Consider the following 22,765-nt stretch of genomic DNA (forward strand, 5'->3'; position numbering starts at 1 on the left):
TATAGTTTTTTTTTTTTTTAAATCATTGTTTACCTACGAAAAACGATTCTGAGCGAAGATAGGTCAGCCTATATTATTAAGTATATATTTTATGATATTTTAATATTACAACACCAAGATAATGAAGTATAAACCATGTAAATGATAATGACAAAAATTAAAATAATTGTAAAATTAATACTTAAACATTAATTGCTCTGCTCAAAATCTAAAATACATTTTAAACATCCATAAGCGCGGGAAATTTGTTGTGCTGAAGCATTTTGTTAGTACCATACATTAGACACTGTGAGCGCTAGGTTCAGCGTTTGATTGTTTTAAAGATAACTTAATCTAACCATATTTATTTTCATAGCATCTTTTATAATCGGTGTTCAAAATTTGAAATTTCAGTATTTCAATATTCACTACTCGCATTAATTGAAAGTTATAAGTTATAATTTTTTATTAGTATATTTATACATGAGTACTCAGTAGGTTATAGGCTTAGATCCACGATTTATATCCTAATTCGTGCTTAGATGTAAGATGCAGGTATAAGGTATTACAGATTAGTGATGACTATTTAGTATTATTTGTTATTAGGTTAAGTTTGTACTGCACATAAAGCTCTTTACTCTATAGTATCTTAGTTGTTACACGTAAAAAAAGATTGTTGGAATATCACATTAAAACCTTTTATACTCAATCCATAAACAACACATTGATAATATGCCTCGTTTATCTGTAAGTATACATTTAATGTTTGTTTAAAGTGAAATATATATGTATACAATGAGTTAATTATACTGTAGAAAGAAGAAATTGCCAAGCAATTTATGCTTCCTGAGCGTAAATCTAAAATTGCAACTCTACTTAAACAAGATGGACAAGCATATTGCATTTGTCGATCATCTGACAGTTCTAGATTTATGATGTAAGTGTTAAAATTTAAAACTGAATAATTTTATTTTTAACTTAAGGTAGATCATTAGGTGTATAATTCATATTGGTGTATAGTCTATTTTATTATGGGTGAACTTTAATTCATAATACAAAACATTACATTGCTGAAATTAGGATGTTGTCGTGTTATATGTATTAAGTATTTATATATTTATTATTGCATTTAAAGTAAAACATAAGCATATTATAAAGATGATGTTCCTAATTTTCAATAAATATTTTAAAATTGATAACTTGATGTCTATAATGAACATGTTTTTATGTTATTTGTAAAACTGCTTAGATAAATATATTTAAAATATGTTATAATTATATATTTATTAATTATAGTGGATGTGATGCATGTGAAGATTGGTATCATGGTGATTGTATTGGAATAACGAGAAAGCAGTCTAAACTCATCAAGCATTATTTTTGTGATGTATGTCTATTATTAATAATTTGTAATTTTGTAAATTATACCTTTCATACTATAACAAAATTGTCTATTTTGTTTTAGAAATGTAAATTAGAAGATGCGTCATTGAAAACAATATTCAAAACTTCATTAAGTCGTAGTGATTTTAAAGAAAAAAATGATCATTATGTTGAGAGCAAACGAGGTAACTATATAATATAAATCTATAAACTTGGTATTATTTGTTTAAAAATATATTGTCAGCACTTGAATTAGTTTAAACATTAATTTATATTGATATATTAATTTTCTTTTTTACATTTGAAAGTAAATATTTAGTCTATAAGTACTCAGTTACAAAATGTATGACATTTTTGGAAGAATCATTTTAAATATTAAATTGGGGTTTTATGTTTGTAATAAAATAGTGAGTACACATAATAAAATAGTCTTTATTATCTTTATGTTCAATGTTCCTATACAAAATACTTTTTTGAAAATTTTATATTTTTGATTAATAAATAATTATTTGAAGCTTAAAATTGAAATGAAAAATTCATTGCTAATTAAGTATAAGTTGAACCAATTATGTTGTCTTTGGCTAAAAATATAAAGTATTTTTTATATGAAATTATTTTATCCGAAGTTTAATGATTTATTAAGAATCTAATATTACTATCATACTTATTTGTATCTTAGATAGCCGTGAAAAATATCGACCTAAACATAGATCATGCGGTCGTTGTGAAAATTGTAAACGAGTTGAAAATTGTGGTTTATGTTTGGGATGTTCTGAAATGCGAAGATTTGGTGGTTCAGATTTATGTGAAAACAAAATATGTTTAAATGTCAATAAACAAGTAAAATATTTAGTTATTATTCTATACTGAAATTATAATGTGTTATTTATTATAGGAAAATAGGCCTTTATCCAAGTCTACTAAGAGAAAACGTAAGGATTCCAGTTCCGATGGTGATCATGTTGGTTCACCATTGTTAAACCGTGTTCATTGCTATGGTCCTGGATGTACTCAAATAGCAAGGTTTAATTCCAAGTATTGTTCAGACAAATGTGGTATGAGTCTAGCTAATGCTAGAATTTTTCATGTAAGTCTAGTACCTTTATTTAGTAACCATAAATTTTCACTTGATTTATTGTTATTATTTTAGGTATTACCTCCAAGACTTCAAGAATGGGGTCTATCGCCATGTGTTGCAGAAGAAACAAATAAAAAAAACCTAGAAGTAGTTAGAAAAGAGCAACTTGAAGTTAGAGATATATTGAAAGAATTGGATAAAAGACATAAAGTAATTATATTTAACTAGCTCATAAGTTGTACACAATAAGACATTGATGTGTGTACTATAATTGTACGTGGAAAGTGGTGATGGTTAAGGCATTTAATCAGTATTTTTTTTTTTAAACAGTTATATTAAAAATTTACAGGAAAATATATATAAAATAAATCTTTCAACATTTTAACTGTTGTTTAATTGGAAATACAGAGACAAAAAATATATTATTCAACTGTATTTATTTTTCTGAAACAATTAAGCTTAAAGTTGTAATTTTTAAGACAAGAATTTAATATAGTTAATCACCAGTACTGAATATAATAAATATTTTTTAACAATTTTAAGGAGCTCGATAAGCTATTAGAAAAAGCAAAATTGTTGTCTGTTGATGTAAATCAAGAAGTGCAAGATATCGATGAAGAAATGAGTATGCACTGTGTTACATGTGGACATGAAATACATACAAGAACTGCTGTAAAGCATATGGAAAAATGTTTTAATAAGGTTTGTTTTTATATCTTTTGCATTGGATAATGAATGTAGTTACTCATTTTTGTTTTTTTTTTAATAATTTCATCTTAACACTGTAGTACGAGAGTCAGTCATCATTTGGTTCAATTTACAAAACTAGAATTGATGGTAACAATATGTTTTGCGACTTTTATAATTCATCACAAGGTACTTATTGTAAGAGATTGAGAGTTTTATGCCCGGAGCATTTTAAAGATTCAACTGTCATTAGCGATACTGAGGTAAAAATATTTGCCTAAATAATAATAAATAAATTTGTATATTTACTTTATTTAGCTATAGTTATTTTGTATGTATGTATGAACATAGTTATTGTTCTTTTGTATTAATACAAATTATAATTAATTAATATTTAATCATATTTGTTTATATTTCAGGTATGTGGCTGTCCGCTCGTTTCAAATGTTTTCAATTTAACTGGAGAATTTTGTCGTGTCCCTAAGAAAACATGTATCAAACATTACTGCTGGGATAAATTAAGGAGAGCTGAAATTGATATGGAAAGAGTACGCCAGGTAAAAATTACATTTATAAAACACTTTTCACAGAACTATCATTTTTGAATTAAATATCAAATTTTGAAACATTTTGAACACTTACCATTATACCAATTACCAAAAGTGAATAAAAAAATCAAAATCTATGCAACTATGTAACTATGTGCAAACATTTTAGATTCTAAGCTTAACTTTTTTATAATTTTAAAACAAATAACCTTAGATATTTTTAATTTACTACAAATGTTGATAAAAGGTTTTTCCTACACATGGTATTTTAATTAATAATTTTACTTGGAACTATTTATTATCAATATTTTTTCGATAGCTTAATAAAATAACTTGTAATGAAGTTGAATCAAACAAAAATATAATTAGCCTAAATCAGATACGCCATTGAATAAAAATACTAATATATTAAGTAAAAATGTATGTAAATGACCGATAGTTACACAAAAGTTAAGTTTCCCCACAAATTTTATTTACACATGACTACTGAGTATTGTTTCCTAAATACAATTTTTTTTAATGTTTTAGTGGTTAAAGTTAGATGAGTTGGTTGAGAAGGAAAGACAGATACGTTATAGAATGTCTTCAAGAGCGGGAGTCTTAGCATTAATGCTACACTCCACTTATGACCATGAATTAATGGAACGTCTAACAGCAGAAGCAAAGAATTCTCAACATCAACGTGAAAACAATTCTTGCGTTTCTTCAAAATCAACTAATGTATCTGATGAATAGTGTTTGATGTATTTAAAAGGAGAACAATGACCTCTTCCGATTTATTCACACCAAAATTTTCTTTAATTGTATTGATTTTTTTATTCCGAATTTAATACTGAATTTATAAATCAATCACATGGTTTGTCCATTGACCTTGCTGTTATATTTATTAAATTCATGAATAATTCAATAGTATGTTTTTTGATTGACTCTTTTTCACCCTGAACTGAGTATGTTTGTCATTGTGTTGCCGAGAACCTTCTCGGTACAACTTCAGTAACCGTTGGATCAGTTTCAATTAAGGACTTTTTATTTATCATTTTATCATTAAACGGTAAGTTACTTATAATATTTACACGTTATTTCTATTTCCTTGTACTATTAATTTTTACCTATTGATAAAAACACTGTGCTATGTTTTGATGGTTAAACTTGTATACAAATTTAAAAATCATATTTGATTCACTGTTTTGCTCTCATTTTTTTACTATAAAAACCATTCATAGCACTTGAATAATTTGATTACATTGTAATATTATAAATTTATATTAAATATACTTTTATTTGACAATTGTTTAAGTACTTATTAGTAATAGTTATTAACTTGATTTTATTCTGTTCGTTCAATTCCTTTATTTGTACTTTGTATTAAGAACACATATACTCTCATGTGCCATCTGTTTTATAAACATGCAACATATTAAATTTGTGTTCAGAAAATCCAATTCTAAGTTGTGAGTTGTAATATTGACATATTATCAAACGTTAAGGTAAGAAAATGATATGTCTTTTACTATTTTACAATATTTTAATTTTAAATGAGTTATGAGCATATTTTTAATTGGAATATTTTACATACTCATGAATCATTTAAAGATTAAAGTGTAAGCTACAAACATATACAATGCCCTTTTATTATAAGTGCAATATTAAATTAATTCACACAAATGGTTCTGCTGAACGCAAATGTAATATGTTGTATATTAGTATGTAAGACAGGGAGAACGCATATCTTTGTGATGGTGACATCATCTTAATTAGAAAATAAAACTAAAAAAGTTATTTATACATAGTTTTTGTTAATCGCATAGAATAATGTCTTGTGGTAATCTAGCTGAATAGTACCTTACCTAAACATTTAATTTTCTGAATAGGTAGGTGATTACTAATCTCTAATCAATGTCATTTTTTTATACCTACTCCTATTACTTAATGAAATGTGAATAAAAAGTTAATTTTAGTTAAAAGAATCCCTGACAACTCTTAATCAATAAACATATTACTTATTACTTAAGTTTATTTATAAAAAATAAATTGATTAAATTTAAGAAAATTGCATTTTAAGTTTAATCATACTAATATTGTCCATAATATATTCTCTCCAAATACTTAAATTACATTCAAATTAAATCTACGGAAAGTGTAGATAATGGTAAATTTATTAAAGTAGGTGCATGTTAAGCTAGGTACCTACCTATCAATAAAATATGTTGTTTTAAAACCAACTTTCAATTTCTATAATAATTTAAAAACATTAATTATAATATTCATATCAACATGTTTGATACAATAACGGCTTATATAGATGCCTAAAATATAATAAATAAATACTTAGTCGCTGTTTAATTTGTAGAATGCATGTATAAGATTGGTAATTTGCCAATTTGGTATGGATCTCATAAAGCGAATCACCAAATCGCCTGATCTTTTAATTACCCGATATAATATGTCAACTATATAAAAACGTATTATTACTGTATGACATAGGTATGTATTACTACTGTATTATTATTATTGAAATCAGATTGAAAACAACAAACAAAATATGTTTGATAGTGCAACTTGGGACTACTACAACTGTCAACTAGGTACCTTTATTTTAAGATGATAGTGGGATACTATTCGGGAGACTGTACAATTTGTGTACAGTGTACACCATAAATGTCACCCTCATACACTAGCTAGAGTAGGGGTCGGCAATTAAGTTTCTAAGAAGGTCCGGATAGTTTGAAAAGTTATTTTGGGTTTGCACGGAGACAAATAATAATAAAATCAGCATTAAAGTAAATATTTTTGGCCGTTAATTTATTTTCTCATATTGCCGATCACCACTGACCTAGACTAAACAAACAGATGACAGATAATACAACAAAATATAATATAGATGTAATTCAATTTATTCTGTGGGCAGATCCTATCTTAACTCCAGGCTATTTGAGTAAAACTATTTAGAACCAGGTTCAATTAAGTTAATTGATTTTGTGTTTTATAATTAGGTACCTACACCGTACACATTGAAAAATAAAAAAAAACATACTTAATAATATGCATTAATATATCAAACAGTTTTCTTTTAAATGTAGGTATATATTAAAAGGATTTTGACATTTTGTACCTAACCTGTTAGGTAGGTACCCCTAACGGGCAACACCTCTAACTACTGTTTTATACGACCAGCCTACAAAGTTTTTGAAATGTAGATAGGCATACTTTACGTAGGTACGCTAAATACACAATATTAATAATGGTTAAAGTCATATTTTTATTTATTCTTTTTATTATTGGGCAGTCGCATTTTTTGTTACAATCTATACAACAATTAATAAATAATATTATTAATATAACATTTTGGAATATTAATTTCCTGTTTATTATTTCATAAATCCCATCTTAAAGATGTACCTATCTACTAAAGGTAGATAGCTCATAAACACTCGAGGCGGGTGACTGGACATGCCCAGGTATATAATACCTAATAAATAATTAATAGCTTATAATAATAATAGACAATAGGTATTAGATAGGCATGCCACTATGCAAGAATGAAATTAATTTTGTTTCTTATTGTTTTTAATTTGATATTGATACCATTATTTACAGCACTTCCTGTCATTAGTACATACTAGGAATTTGCCTATATTACCTACTTGGCGATTTAGGTATTTCTTTAAATTTGTATTCCCCGTGTATTGTATATTTTTGAAATTTCCATAACTATTTTACTCAGAACCCAACACACTGTAAATACACAGTAGGTAAATACTGTAGGAACCTACTCAACTAGAATTATTACGTAAGAAAATTAATTTTCCTATTTAAATAATTTCAATGCATATAATATTTTCATAATATCGTTCGTATAAACAAGCCGTCTACAGTAAAACATAAATTATTCGTTCGTCGATTAGATGATCTACGACCTTTAACCACTATGTTCGACCCTATACAAATGACTTTATGTTTATGATCGTACGATATGCAAATCAATGGCACATCCTGTGATCTATTAATTTAATGAATAAACATGTGTTTTAACATCGAACAAATGTTTTTTCTCAGTATCTACATACATCCATTATGTTTTTGGTGTATTAAGTGCTAATGACAATAATTCCGTAATTTTACTATTTTAGGTAAATCAATATGTCGAGACAACAAGCTATTGAGCTAAAGATTAAAACAGATAGGGAGATAGCGTTGAGGGCCGGCCGCCGTTTAGTAAAATGTGATCCAGGCGATGAAATCGTTATATCGGGGTTTTCTGGATCTTTTCCAAACTCTGACGGTCTTCCAGATTTTGCCGAAAATCTTTTCAACAAAGTGGACTTAATATCTGACGATAACAGAAGATGGACTATTGGTAAAAATTGAATATTGTTATGAATTATGATTAAACATAGGTAATGTTGATTTACCTAATACCTACCTATATATTATTTTAGAACACCCGGAAATCCCACAAAGAACTGGAAAATTGAATCAAGTAAATAAGTTTGACGCAGCATTTTTTGGGGTTCATTACAAACAAGCCCATACTATGGATCCTATGTGTCGTATAATTTTGGAAAAATCGTATGAGGCAATAGTGGACTCAGGTATAACAAGATCAATATAATTAACTCTATTCGGTCGAATCTCGATATTTGAACTCAACTATAATTTGAGACTAGGTTATTCAAAATAAATAGGTACTCGGTCCCTTGAAAATCTGGCAGTAGTTCGAAGAAAAAACAAAGCATTTAGAATTTTAGATAAATTCCGTCACTAAGTATTTATACTTAATTTGAAGTAAAATTTACGGCGAACCCATCGCTAACACTTGATAATTTTATGTTATTTATTAAGCAATTGGCGATTTAAAATTGTTTCACCATCATGATAGTGCTTTTAAAGTGTACCTACACTCCATTCATACCATGTAACAACAAGCACTTAGTTACTATAAAACTGAAATCAATTTAAAATGATAATTTAACTGTTTATTCAATTTTTATAATTGTACTACCAAAACTAATTAGTAATTAGGTGCACTTATTTATAATTTATGTTTCAAAACAATAGTCATTATATCTAAAAACACGAAATTATAAATATTTCACATTATATCTAATGATAGAATATTTACGTAAATTAAATATTTATAAGATTACATTTTTATAAAGTATAAGTCAAGTGATTTCGAAATTAAATGAAATTAAGAATTCAATATTAATGAACCAAACTCTGAAATTTTAATTCATTAAATTCACAAAATATATCAATCTTAAAAATAGCTTAAATTTGTAAATGTAATAATCTTCAATTTTTTTCTATTATCTTAGGCAATTCTCCGAAGTCATTAAAAGGGTCAAAAACAGGAGTGTTTGTTGGAGCTTGTTTTAGTGAGTCAGAAAAAACTTGGTTCTATGAAAAACTTCAAGTCAATGGATTTGGACTTACTGGTTGTGCTCGAGCCATGCTTGCTAATAGGATATCTTATTGGTTAGGTGTAAATGGTGAGTGATATTTCTTTTTTCAGACATTCTTAAGATGATGCTGGACTCGCATGTGTTGTCTCCTTCTTAAAAACGTATAGCATCTCAACTTAACGTCTAGCTGAACATAGCAAATTTTACGCTCTGCAGATCACGTTTAACTTCTTTAGTTTAAAAACTAGAGTGAATTGACCTCTTATAAAATGTAAAGGTAAAAATATCTATTGGACTTCTTAGGATTTTTTTTAGATTTTAATATTGAAGCAAGTTATGAGTATTGAAGTTAAATACACTAATAATTTACTATTTTAAAATACTCATAACTTTCTTCAAAATTAAAATCTAAAAAAACCCCATGAGGTTTACTAGATAATATTCTTACCTTTAAATTTTATAAGTGGTCAATTGACTCTAATTTATACACTAACCGAGCTAAAAGTGATCTTCTGAGCATAAAATTTGCCAAATTACGCGTTTGCAAGACGGAGAAAAAGCATTTGAGTGTAGCGTCCTTTTAAGTTGTTAATTTTAATACCAAAGTGAATTAGTGGATTAATCTATTATCAAACTTAATTTACTTAAAGGTAAGCCTCGTAGATTTGTATTGATTTTTTAATTTTAAAGTGAGTTGAAGTAAATTTAAATTATAGTTATATATAAAATATTACAGTTTTAAAATGCTCATAATTCTTCTTAAAATATAAATATTAATAACATTCTACGATATGCGATATGCCTTTGATAAAATTCTTACTTTTAAGTTTGGTAATAGGTCAATTTATTTAAGTATTAAAGCTAACAACTTAAAATTGGTTCTGCTGTAGCTGAACGTAAGTTTGATATGCTGTACGTTTGTAATGTAGGTGCCAAACCCTCGATTCCTCTTTATGTATACTTGAGTAAATATGACAGGATTGCAGTATGTGTCTTATATAATAAAAATGAAACTATAATTTTTTTTAATCTTTATAGGACCTAGTTATTCAGTAGATTCTGCTTGTTCTTCGAGTCTATATGCGTTGGAACACGCTTATAAGGCGATTCGAGATGGACACTGTGATTCTGCACTTGTTGGAGGATGTAACTTGTGTCTCCATCCATATGTATCTCTGCAATTTGCGCGTTTGGGTGTTCTTTGTACGGATGGTCGATGTAAATCTTTTGACGAAGCAGCTAATGGGTATGTTAGATCAGAAGCAGTTTGTGTTCTGTACCTACAAAAAGCGAAAAATGCTAAACGAGTGTATGCAAAAGTTGTGCACGCTAAAACAAACTGTGATGGGTATAAAGAACAAGGAATAACTTATCCTTCGGGACCATTGCAACAAAGATTATTAGAAGAGTTTTATGAAGAGTGTGAAATAAAGCCAAGTGATTTAGCTTGGATAGAAGCACATGGAACAGGAACTAAAGTATGCATGTATTTAGTATTTAATAATACATTTAATTTATGATATTAATTACACATAGGTGGGTGATCCAGAAGAAGTTAAAGCTCTAGAAAATGTGTTTTGTCCTGGTCGTACAACACCGTTATTGATTGGTTCAGTAAAATCAAACATTGGTCATTCGGAACCTGCCTCCGGTTTATGTTCTGTAGCCAAAGTTATCATAGCTATGGAATCTGGTTTTATACCCCCAAACATCAATTTTAACACTCCAAGAGAAGATATTACTGCATTTTATAACGGTCGTATAAATGTGGTGGCTGATAAGACACCTTGGAATGGTGGCTTAGTTGGTATTAATTCATTCGGTTTTGGGGGTGCTAATTGTCACGTTTTACTTAATTGGAACAATAAAAGTAAGATTAATAATGGGCTTCCCGAAGACGATTTGCCTAGATTAGTTGTAGCATCTGGTAGAACTGAAGAAGCTGTAACCATTTTATTAAATGATGTAAGTTATATAAAAATGTTTAGTTAATATCTTGATGTATAATTTTATTTAACATTTCAGTTCTTGTCAAGACCATTGGATAAAGAATATGTGCGTTTATTACAAGATGTTCAAGCAGAGCAGATTCCTGGACATATTTACAGAGGATATACTATCATAACAAAAGATTTTAAAGCAAACCACTCAATGGATTTACAAGTAAATAAGTCATATATTTGTTTTTGTTTAAATGTTTAAAAAAATATTAATCATAAGTATATTTATTTAGTATTATTCCGGCGAACCACGTCCTGTCTGTTTTGTGTTTTCTGGAATGGGTTCTCAATGGACTGGCATGGGTGCATCATTGATGAAATTACCAATTTTTAATGAATCAATTTTAAAGAGTCATAGAATTTTAAAAGAATTTGGAATTGACTTAGTAAAAATAATTACTAGTACTGATCCAAATATATTAAACAATGCAGTTAACTCGTTTGTGGGAATTGCAGCCATGCAAGTAAATATTTAATTTTTATGTTTTTAAAAATATTAAAATTAAAATTTAGTAGTATATAATCTAATTTTTATAAAATTTAATTTAGATTGCATTATTTGATGTGTTGGTTGCTGTTGGAATTACTCCAGACATTATTATTGGACATTCAATTGGGGAATTAGTGTGTGCATATGCTGATGGCTGTTTAACATCTGAACAGACTATAAAAGTTGCTTATTACTATGGCTTAGCTATATTAAATTCAAAGATTCCTTTAGGCGCAATGGCGTTTGTTGGTATTGGATATAATCAAATTAAAGACATACTTCCAACAAATGTTGTAGTAGCTTGTCATAACTCCCAAGATAGTTGCGCCTTATCTGGTCTTAAAGAATCTGTTGAACAGTTTGTTCTTAAATTAAAATCAAAAGACATTTCCACGCAAATAATAAATGTACTAAATACACCATATCATTCTACATCAATTAAAAAAGCTATCCCTTCGTTATTAGAATATTTGAAAAATATTGTGACAAATCCTAAATTACGGTCAGGAAAGTGGTTAAGTACATCAGTACCAGAAGAACAATGGGGCGAAGATAAAGCAAAGTATTGTTCGGCCGAATATTGTGCAAATAATTTACTAAATAGTGTATTATTTGATGAAACATTTGAACATGTACCAAAGGGGTCTGTAATAATTGAATTAGCTCCTCATGGTGTTCTTCAAGATGTATTGAACCGATCACACAAAACAAATATTACCAATGTAGACTTAGCTTCCAGAAATCACAAAGATGGACTTCATTACCTACTGTCAGCTTTTGGAAAGTAAGAATAATTACAATATTTTTGGTATATACTTTAATTATTTCCATTTTATGAAGAATATTTGAAGCTGGTCTCAATCCGAAAATCAGTAATCTTTACCCGGATATCGAATTCCCGGTTAGCCGAGGTACTCCAATGATTGCACCTTTAGTACGTTGGGAGCATTCAGAAGATTGGTATGTGACAATGTATCGTGTTCAAGATAAAATTAAGTCTGGTGAACGAAATATTTCAATTTCGTTAAAAGACGAAGAACATGAGTATTTATCTGGTCACGTGATTGATGGAAGAAATTTGTTCCCAGCGACCGGATATTTGGTATATTTTTTAATTGCATTAATTATTAGCTTCGGTATTGAAAAATAAAAATGTTATATTTTACATATAGCTGCAATAAATTAAATATAAAAATTAAAATTAAAGAATATTGATTAGAACAGAAGTTATTTAATTTCTCAGGACTTCTGTTACACTCTGTATTATTTATTTATTTATATTGAATACGGGACGAGCCCAATTACATTGATTTTGTTGACAATAATTCACAGGAAAAAATTACACATATTTAAGAAAGAAAGACAATATGAAGACTAAATGCTAAGGAATTGTAGGTCCTCATTGGCCAGTTTCATCATACGAACTATAGGGCGATTAGTTAAATAATTACAGCGGCTAAAAGAAATATGAAATGGGAAAGAGGATCTGGAACAATAAGCAGGAACTCTGATATTAACTTTGGATAAGAGGATAGGGGCGTCAACTTCACCATTAATAAGTTTAGATAGGAACGTAAGGTTTCCCTGTTTTCTCCTATCACGTAGGGTAGATAAACGGAGACGCTGCAACACTGGTTCATAATCATGAGGTGGGCACTCAATACCTAAAGCAAAGGCGGCAAATTTTAAAAATTTACGCTGAACTCTTTCAAGTTGGCAACTACCATCAATGGTGCATGGTTCCCAGATAATTAAACCATACTCCAACATAGACCGAACGAAAGAGCAGTACAAGGTCTTAAGAGAACTAGACAATTTAAACTCTATTATGATAGATTATGCCTCATAAATTTGCTAAACTTTTTTGAAAAGTGAACCAAATAGATATAGAATATACACCACAGAAAATAATTTCTATGATAGGTTTTCTGGTTGTTTAAAAAAAACACTCACTTTCATATGTATATTCATTGTATTGCTACGTTAGTCATTAATCACATTATAGTAGTTAGTACACATACACATTATAAATAAGGAACGCAAATACCTAATTTATTATGATATCTTTTAAAAATTACGTATCGCACCATGTATAATTATCCAATGGTCATAAGTGTCCCTGTGTCAACATGTTATATAAAAGGTTTATTATGTACACTTGAAACAAATAATAAACTAAAATAAATTGTTCTCAAAAATTTTTTTTACATAATTATTCATCAGTCTTTAATTAATATTTTGTTAATTCGAGCTTGTATTTGTATTCATTTAATAGGTAATGGCATGGGAAACACTTGCTCTGATGCGAGGAGAACTATACTCTGAAGTACCAGTTGTATTTGAGAATGTTCGTTTTCAAAGAGCAACTAATATTCCAAAAGACGGAAACGTAGAGTTTATTGTAATGGTACAAAAAGGCAGTGGCACGTTTGAGGTAGTTGAAAGTGGGGCGCCTGTTGTTACTGGTCGTTTGTACATTCCTACCGATGTCAACAACGAGATGATTGACATGCCTCCGCATCCAGACGAACCTAACGATACGGATTTAAATATAAAGGATATTTACAAAGAATTAAGACTCCGAGGTTATAATTATAAAGGATTGTTTAGAAGTTTAAATAGAGTAAATCTTGATGGTGAGCTTAAATAACAATATCGAGTTGTTTTTCATATTTTCTTATTGGGTTTTTTTTTTATATAGCGACTGTTGGAAGAGTTGGATGGTTTGATAATTGGGTTGCATTCATGGATAATATGTTACAAATACAAATATTAAAAGAAGACACAAGAGCCTTATTTGTGCCTACATCATTACAAAAACTTTTTATAAATGTGAAAAAACACGCTGCAGTATTAAAAACTCTCCCGGAAGATAAACCGGGTAATTAATTTACCTAGCTATTGCTTATTTTGTATAATATATAACTACCAACTTTTGATCATATATTTTATACATCAGAGTTTTGGCGTCCATCAACAGGTAGTTTTCCTCGCACTCGTGAATTCATGTCTAAATTCATTAATGTGTATACATCGCGTCATCACATATTCTTATCACATATACAGCATTTTATGTATAGATTATATATAATTCCAAATAAAATAACAAACATATATAATATTTATACCTAATAATATGTTTGTTATTTAATTTTCAGAGTTCCCTGTTTACGTGTACCCAGAAATAGACCTTATTCAATCTGGGGGTGTAGAAATTCGAGGACTTCACGCAAATGTAATTGCTAAAAGGAAGCCATTAGCTGATCCAGTTTTAGAGAAATATACGTTTGTTCCAAACATTATTGAAATGGTAAATCGAAATAAAATATTAATAAGCCACAGTTAATATTTGAAACTATATTATATTTTTAGGGTTACACATTGGAAGAAATAGTGCGCATTTCTTTGCATTTAGTGATTGAAAACCTTATAAGCATTAAAGTAAAAACTGTAGAAATTTTAAATAAAACTTTTAACCCGGATGTACAAATTCTTAGCCCCATCATACTTGATGTCTTAGCTGACCTACCACTCATACAGGTTTTTAAATTATATTTATTTTTAAACCTATACACTTATATTTATAACCTTATAAGTATATTCAAGTATACATGTAAAATGTATATACATATAAATATATATCTTTCTAGCCCGAAGTATCTGTTCTATCTGACGGGACTCACCCTCAGTTGAAGGAAATAGCATCCAATATAACGGTAGAGGATAAAAAATTGTCTTCAGATCAATCGGTATTATTTGCTGTTGGATCAGAAGTCTTACAAGATTCTACTTTACTAGAACAAGTTTTTGCCACGCTTAAACCAGGTGGATTTTTATTGACACGTGAAAAATTAAATGTTGAATACTCACAAGATTCTGTAGAAGTGTGTCTAGATGCTTCCTTAGAACAGGAACGATTAATGCTTGTTAGAAAAGTATGAAACAATAATATTTAACATAATAAGTAACAACATATTAAGATAAAAATATAATTTAATATTGTAAATACTGTTATAGCCTTTGGAGCAGAACATTGTTCCAATTGTTGTTAAAATATCGAGCACAGAATTTTCATGGTTACCTGTATTACAAAAACTATTAAAAGCCGATGATGCATCTGTAAGCCAAAAAATCGTTCTTGTGGGTGAAAAAGATCCTACGAATGGTATAGTTGGACTATTAAATTGTATCAGAAAAGAACCAGGTGGTGACAGAGTTAGGTATGTAATTTGTATAGGTATAATATATATTTTTAAATTCAAACATTTTTAAGTTAAATAATAAAAATATGACTATTACCTATGAAAAAACTTGTATTGAGTTTTAAACCCTTGCCTATACGAATTGTACACTTCAAGTTTTAACTAAAAACGGTTTGCAATTATTCCCGATTTTTACCAATTTCGTCAACATTTTAACTTAAAATGCTTATTAAAATAATTTTGACCGTGTACTTTAAAATAGCTGCAAGAAAAACTGATGTAGGAACTTGTATTACATTTCTAAGCTTTTTGGTCAAGCCTAAAAGATTTTATAAATACTTAAAAAAAAAAACTAAAAATCTAAAATAAGATTCCAAAACATTTTTTTTTATTATTAGATTCTGAGTGGAACGATGAATAAAAAGTTTTACAATATTAATTTTTTTTGTGTGTGAGCAAAAAAAAAGTTTTAATCTTCAACATTGAGTATAGCACCTAAATAATATGGTAGTTTATTTGATCTAATAATTAGATTTTAATTTATAATTTGTGTAGGTACCTAATTATGGTGAGGGGAGGGGGGGAATTAAAATGTTAAAAATTCTCAGTAGATTATTTTTTATATAATTGGGAAAACTAATTCAAAATGGATAGCTATCATACCTACCCAACATCAGTTCAACAAAACCATATTCGGTTTGTATGTTGTAATTCAAATAATAATTATTTATTTATATATAACGAGCACAAGGCCCATAGGTGCAATTACAATTTACATATTATAATTAAAGAATACAATATAAGACAACAGAAAGTAATTGAAACTAACAGTTCTTATAACTTGAAGTATAAAACATTATGATAACATAATGCAATTAATAATTAACAAAACACATATCAAAGTATTAAATCTTAATTAAGTATAAACGTAAATAAACGTTTGTCATTTTCACTAGACAATTATAACATAGTAGCATTTCATACTCATAATTTTCAAAATATTCAATCGTATAAGCTTGAAACATTCCACTATTATTTTAATTATCATGTTTTAAACAGAATAATATTTTCATAACATTTATATTTATTAATTTAAACTATTTATGGATTTTTTTGTTTTAAATGTCTGTTAATTTAAGATTATTATAATATTTGACTGTCAATTATGTTCCTATTTGGTCTCTGCAGGTCTAACATCATCTTGATATAGTCCACTAAAGTACTAAACAATAAATCTGAACAAAACAATGTATTTTAATTTAACATAAATCCATAAGGGATAATCTATTGGAGCGCCCTTGAGTACCAACTACCTTCCTAGTTCGCACGGCCACGTGTAAAATATCCATTTCCTGATGTCATATTGACTTAATATTAAACTATACTTAGATTGATTATGCAATATATTATATTGTATTAATATTTATTTTACTTTTTATTTTAGATGTGTATTCATAATGGATGAATGTGCACCAAATTTCTCTTTAGACGAGCCTTTATATAAGAAACAATTAACCAAAGATTTAATATTAAATGTTTACAAGAATAAAGTTTGGGGATCGTACAGACATTTATTATTAGAACCTCCGTCTTTAATTGAAGTTCAACATAGTTGTGTTAATACCGCAATCCGTGGCGATTTATCTTCTTTGAAATGGTTTCAGGGATCTCTTGTTCCGTTTACACAAAAACCAGCTGAATCGAATTTATCGCATGTTTATTATACTGCTTTAAACTTCAGGGATATTATGTTAGCTACAGCTAAACTAGCTCCTGAAGTTGTAGCCAGAGGCCGCATTAATCAAGAAATTGTAATCGGTTTTGAGTTTTCCGGTCGCACCGAGAGTGGAGAGAGAATTATGGGAATGATTGGAACACGAGCTTTATCAAATATAGTTGTATATGATAAATATTTGTCATGGAAAGTACCGGATAGTTGGTCATTAGAAGAAGCAGCAACTGTACCAGTAGTTTATGGAACAGTACGTTATTCTAATTTATGATTAAGTAATTTATTAACGTTTTATTTTTCTTAAGGTCATATACGCTTTAATTGTCAGTGGTCGAATTAAACGCGGGGATTCAGTACTTATCCACGCCGGAACTGGTGGAGTTGGTCAAGCTGCTATAACAATGGCACTTTATTATGAGTGTGAAATCTTCACAACAGTTGGAACGCCAGAAAAAAGAGAGTTTATCAAAACCCATTTCCCACAGGTAAAAGAAACTGAAAAAAAGAATAAAAATGTGTCAAATAATATTTATTATATGTATTATTTTTAGATCCCTGAAAGCCATATTGGAAATTCAAGAGATACATCATTTGAGCAAATGATCATGATGGAAACTGATGGCAAAGGTGTTGACATGGTATTGAATTCATTATCTGAAGAAAAACTTTTAGCTTCAGTCAGATGTTTAGCAACCGGTGGTCGATTTTTAGAAATAGGCAAATTCGATTTAGCCAACAACAGCATGATAGGTTGGGTATTACCTATACTTTCTATAATATTATGATTACACTTACTTACTTTTCTTTTAGGTATGGAACTATTTTTAAAGGAAATAAGTTTCCATGGTGTTATGTTGGACACATTGTTTGATAGTACTGATGAATGGAAGCAAATATTCCAACGTCAAGTACAGGAAAAAATCGATTCTGGAGCGATAAAGCCATTAGTTCGCACCGTTTTTGAAGGCGAACAGGTAGAACAAGCTTTTAGGTACATGGCTGCAGGAAAACATATAGGTAAAGTATTGATAAAAGTTCGGGATGAAGAAGAAGATCGTTTTATTCAACCAAAATCTATAACTGTAAAAGCATACCCAAGAGTAACGTTTGACAAGGATTCATCTTGTATTATTTGCGGTAATTAATATTATATGTTTTGTATAATATTATGTAGTTTATACATACATGTTTATATGGATAGTTTATAATAAAATGAAATATTGTAAAGGTGGTCTGGGCGGTTTTGGTCTTGAACTGGCTGACTGGTTGGTTTTAAGAAATTCGAGAAATATCGTTCTTACTACAAGAACAGGTATACGAAATGGATACCAAGCATTGAGAAAACGCGTATGGGAATCTTATGGAGCTAACGTGGTAATTTCAACTGCTGATATTACTACAGAAGAAGGAGTTAAACAATTGCTTAACGAAGCAAATAAGTTGGGACCAGTTTCTACTATTTTTAATCTCGCCGTAGTAAGTACAATAATTCTAGGTATCTTGGTTAACATCAATAGTTCAATTAATACTTAATAAACATACCTATGTAGTATGTACTTACGTCCTACATGAGTTATGATTTTTATATAGTATATACGGTCGTGGATTGTTTGAGTGAAAAACCATATTATATAAGTGACACGGGATTTTAATACTTTAATATTTTGTTAGTTTTTTTTTATTTATCTTATACAATCAGTATAATATATTAGTATTTAGTAATAATTAATAACTAATAAGATAGAAACCAGTATTTTTTTAAACGGCGATGATATTAGCTACATGGAATGCGAGTACAAAATATCGTTTATAGGTACAACAGTGTACCTTCAACCAAAACTGTTTTTTTTCTATTGAAAGATTAATATATTAATATATTTATCGTATTTGTTTTTCAAGTGGTTGTGTTATTCATAATGGATATCTGTTTTCATATTATAGCTACCATTTTGTATAGCTAATTAGCTTAAATAGTATTGTGTTTATACCAATGACAGACCAATGAGTTGGATAAAAAAATGAAATATCTTTAATAATATGTACAACATATTATTATAATAATTATTAATAATTTGTAATTTATCCAGGTCTATATGATTAGCATACAATAATTACAAATATTTTATAACTAAATGCTTTAGACAATATTTATTTCTTACATTTTTATAAAAAATAAATAAAAATGTAACTTCAATGAACGTGGTTAAATATACAACTATTTTTGTTTTCGTATTTATTTTAAAATTAAAATTTACTATTTTCAACTTATTTTATTACGTGATAACTTATTTTCACTGTTCTTGTTTAGGTTTTGAAAGATGCTTTGTTTGAAAATCAAACAGAAGAAGATTTTAAAGCATCATTTGGACCAAAAGCTATTGCTACGTCTTTTCTTGATAAATATTCTAGAACAATGTGTCCGGAGTTGAAACATTTTGTAATTTTTTCGAGCGTAAGCTGTGGACGTGGTAACGCTGGTCAAACTAATTATGGTATGTCCAATTCGGTAATGGAACGGATATGTGAAATTCGTCATTCAGAAGGATTACCAGCTTTGGCCGTTGAATGGGGAGCTGTTGGTGAAGTGGGTCTTGTGGCTGATATGGCTGAAGACAACCAAGAAGTAGTCATCGGTGGTACCTTACAACAAAAAATTGGCAATTGTTTAGAAATATTGGATGATTTGTTAACTCAGAAAAAAAGCCCTATTGTCTCGAGCATGGTAGTTGCTGAGAAACGTGCATCTAGTAGTAATGCAGGCACTATAGTTGATACTGTAATTAACATACTTGGTCTTAGGGATTTAAAAACAATTAGTTTACATTCAACTTTGGCAGAATTGGGTATGGATTCAATGATGGCTGTTGAAATCAAGCAGACATTGGAAAGACAATTTGAAGTATTTTTAACACCTCAAGACATCAGAAGTATGACATTTGCTAAATTGCAAGAAATCGAATCTTCGGATGAAAAAGAAAAGAAACCCGATGTTGAACCAAAGTCAATTTCTCAAGTGTCTGATGTAGGATTGAGTTATCTCATTCGAGCTATAGGAGATGAATCTTCTGCTTATAATTCAGTTATGCGTATGCCATCTTTATGTGAAGATGGTTCTGTAGTCGAACAACCCACTACCAAACTACACACATTATTCGTTATACCCGGCCTTGAAGGCATTTCCTCAATGATGGAACCATTGTCCAAAAATTTAAACATGCAAGTCTTATGTTTACAATATGACATTTTGGGAGCAGCATCTTCTATTGAAGAAATGGCTGCTTCTCATTATGCAGTAAGTATACGTTTTAACTATAATTGTTGCTTTGACTCAATTGTATTTGATTGCAGTTAATAGAAGAACGATTATCCGCTGATCAAGAATTTTCGATTATTGGCTATTCATTTGGTGGACTTATTGCCATTGAGGTTTTAAAAATGCTGGAAAAAAATAACCGTACGGGTAAATTGTGGTTGATCGATAGTGCTCCACAATTTTTGAAAATGACCACTGAATTAGCAATTCGAGGTGATAAGCCACAAGAACAAGAAATTCAAGTACAACTAATACTGAGGTTCCTTGATTTAGTTTGGCCTCATAATAAAACTAACGTAAGTTAAATTTATTTTATTTTATAAAGTACCAACCTAACGTCTTATGTATTTTTGTTTTAGATTATAACTGAACTGTACCAAATCAATTCATGGGAAGAACGTTTAAATTATTTCATTAAACAAGTCCCTGATGATGTTGTATACAGTAAAAACTATCAAAAACAATTATTAAACAGTGCTTACACTAAGTTGAAAGCAATCATTAATTATGACGGAAAACCTAATGGTAGCTTAAAAACTCGTACTTTGTTAATACGCCCCACCGAACACGTTCTACCAATATCCGAAGACTATGGACTCTCGGAGGTAATTCCAATATAAAATAATTATTATAAAATCATAAAATCAACATAACCGATTTTTTTTTTGTTTATGTTAATAGTATTTCAAATCACCAGTCATGGTACACTTTGTCGAAGGAAATCATTATTCAATATTAGAAAACAAAAAAGTTGCTGAACTCATTTCGCAGTCCTCGTCATCAAAAGATTTATAGATAGTTTTATTTGAGAACTGTATTTAATCAATTTATTTATTTAAATAATAAAAAAAAAAACCTAATATATGGACTAAAATAAGTTTTTAGCATGATTTTTAGTGATTTTATTTTCTTATTTGCCTCGCTACTACAAAACAGTTGTTATACAAAATACAATTTAAATAAAAAATGTATTTTACTTTTGTAGGCTCTGCGAAGGTCTGCGATAATTCTTGAGAAAATAACGAATTTAGGTAACAATAATTGCTTTATTGTAATTACTTTTATAATATATAATTTGAATAATATAATCATGTTACCATAGCAACGATAAAAAGCGGACCCAAAAATCTGAATACAACTTTTTTTTTGTACTTGAAATTATTGCTGTAAATCTACAAAATACTTCGTAGTTAGAAATTCATATAAATTTGCATTTCATATAATATGTTAACAACATAGTTTTTTGTTACATAGAAAAAACCGGAAACACTACGATATCATGTGAAGAACGATATATTATTAAAAATATGTCACACCCGCATGTGTTGTCTCCATCTTACGAATGTACAACATAGCAAAAACTGTTTTGCGCGGGACAACTTTTCTCGTACCATATTTGCTGTAGAACTACCAAATTTTTACAACATGTAAAGAAGAATTTTATCTGTGCAACAGCGTGCTTTTTTTTTTAATTACACTATTCAATCATATTTTATAAGCAAATGAAAAAAAAACAAAAAAATAAAATGTTTAGAAGCAAATTACTTTTATCGTGTTTATGTTATCTAAAATATAGGCATTCTGTTGCATAGATAATTTTCTACTCTATATGTTTAGATATTTTGGAGCCATTACTACAAACACAGAAAGTTAAAAGTTGTCCAGCGCAAAAAAGTTTTTGCTATGTTGTACATTTGTAAGACGGAGACAACACATGCGGGTGTGACGTCCTTGGATTTCTCAAAATATGCTTAATGATTTTATACTCAACGGTGCAATCAGCATTTGTCGGTCAGACTTTTTAACAATTTTTTTTTAATAACATTAGAGTAGGTACAATAAATAATTTTTTAGTTCTTTAAGCTTATAAACAAATTTTAGACGTTTCGAAGTTTTTGACCCTAACCTTCAAAGAAAATTTGATCGACTTTTTGCAAGGTATGCAAAA

The 22,765-nt window shown here is 28.9% G+C and overlaps 2 protein-coding genes across 4 annotated transcripts; both read left to right on the plus strand.

The window, feature by feature from the left end:
- Nucleotides 1–324: 324 nt before the first annotated feature.
- On the plus strand, nt 325–4,582 carry LOC111030702 (CXXC-type zinc finger protein 1). Of its 2 annotated transcripts, XM_022310350.1 has the most exons (12): nt 325–523; nt 586–726; nt 795–916; nt 1,276–1,366; nt 1,445–1,547; nt 2,042–2,202; nt 2,258–2,449; nt 2,513–2,650; nt 2,984–3,142; nt 3,229–3,390; nt 3,547–3,684; nt 4,204–4,582. In XM_022310350.1, the coding sequence occupies exons 2-12, from the start codon at nt 712–714 to the stop codon at nt 4,408–4,410; spliced, it is 1,488 nt and encodes a 495-aa protein (XP_022166042.1). In that variant the 5' UTR covers nt 325–523; nt 586–711; the 3' UTR covers nt 4,411–4,582. The 2 variants fall into 2 exon arrangements, with proteins under 2 accessions (XP_022166042.1, XP_022166040.1); XM_022310348.1 differs by having other exon boundaries at nt 325–726.
- Nucleotides 4,583–4,624: 42 nt separating this feature from the next.
- Nucleotides 4,625–21,707, plus strand: LOC111030701 (fatty acid synthase). 2 transcript variants are annotated; one of them, XM_022310346.1, is made up of 25 exons: nt 4,625–4,726; nt 7,806–8,032; nt 8,115–8,267; nt 8,994–9,167; nt 10,119–10,558; nt 10,617–11,045; nt 11,106–11,243; nt 11,314–11,544; nt 11,630–12,354; nt 12,411–12,672; nt 13,846–14,206; nt 14,272–14,451; nt 14,729–14,880; nt 14,943–15,110; nt 15,221–15,505; nt 15,588–15,790; nt 17,217–17,754; nt 17,810–17,989; nt 18,056–18,254; nt 18,315–18,641; nt 18,733–18,980; nt 19,813–20,796; nt 20,853–21,113; nt 21,177–21,422; nt 21,499–21,612. In XM_022310346.1, exons 2-25 carry the CDS (start codon nt 7,816–7,818, stop codon nt 21,610–21,612), a joined length of 7,215 nt encoding a protein of 2,404 aa, XP_022166038.1. In that variant the 5' UTR covers nt 4,625–4,726; nt 7,806–7,815. The 2 variants fall into 2 exon arrangements, with proteins under 2 accessions (XP_022166038.1, XP_022166039.1); XM_022310347.1 differs by lacking the exon at nt 4,625–4,726 and having other exon boundaries at nt 7,816–8,032; nt 21,499–21,707.
- The last annotated feature ends 1,058 nt before the right edge of the window (nt 21,708–22,765 follow it).

Source organism: Myzus persicae, unplaced genomic scaffold (assembly GCF_001856785.1).
Source record: "Myzus persicae strain clone G006 unplaced genomic scaffold, MPER_G0061.0, whole genome shotgun sequence".
Classification (NCBI taxonomy): domain Eukaryota; kingdom Metazoa; phylum Arthropoda; class Insecta; order Hemiptera; family Aphididae; genus Myzus; species Myzus persicae.

Bases quoted from the DNA above. Each gene is read 5' to 3' on its own strand.
- LOC111030701 (XM_022310346.1), top strand. From the start codon at position 7,816: ATGTCGAGACAACAAGCTATTGAGCTAAAGATTAAAACAGATAGGGAG. The intron at 15,506-15,587 runs GTATGAAACAAT...ATACTGTTATAG, and splicing joins GATTAATGCTTGTTAGAAAA to CCTTTGGAGCAGAACATTGT. The intron at 17,990-18,055 runs GTAAAAGAAACT...TATTATTTTTAG, and splicing joins TCAAAACCCATTTCCCACAG to ATCCCTGAAAGCCATATTGG.
- LOC111030702 (XM_022310348.1), top strand. The intron at 2,450-2,512 runs GTAAGTCTAGTA...TTATTATTTTAG, and splicing joins CTAATGCTAGAATTTTTCAT to GTATTACCTCCAAGACTTCA. The intron at 3,685-4,203 runs GTAAAAATTACA...TTAATGTTTTAG, and splicing joins ATATGGAAAGAGTACGCCAG to TGGTTAAAGTTAGATGAGTT.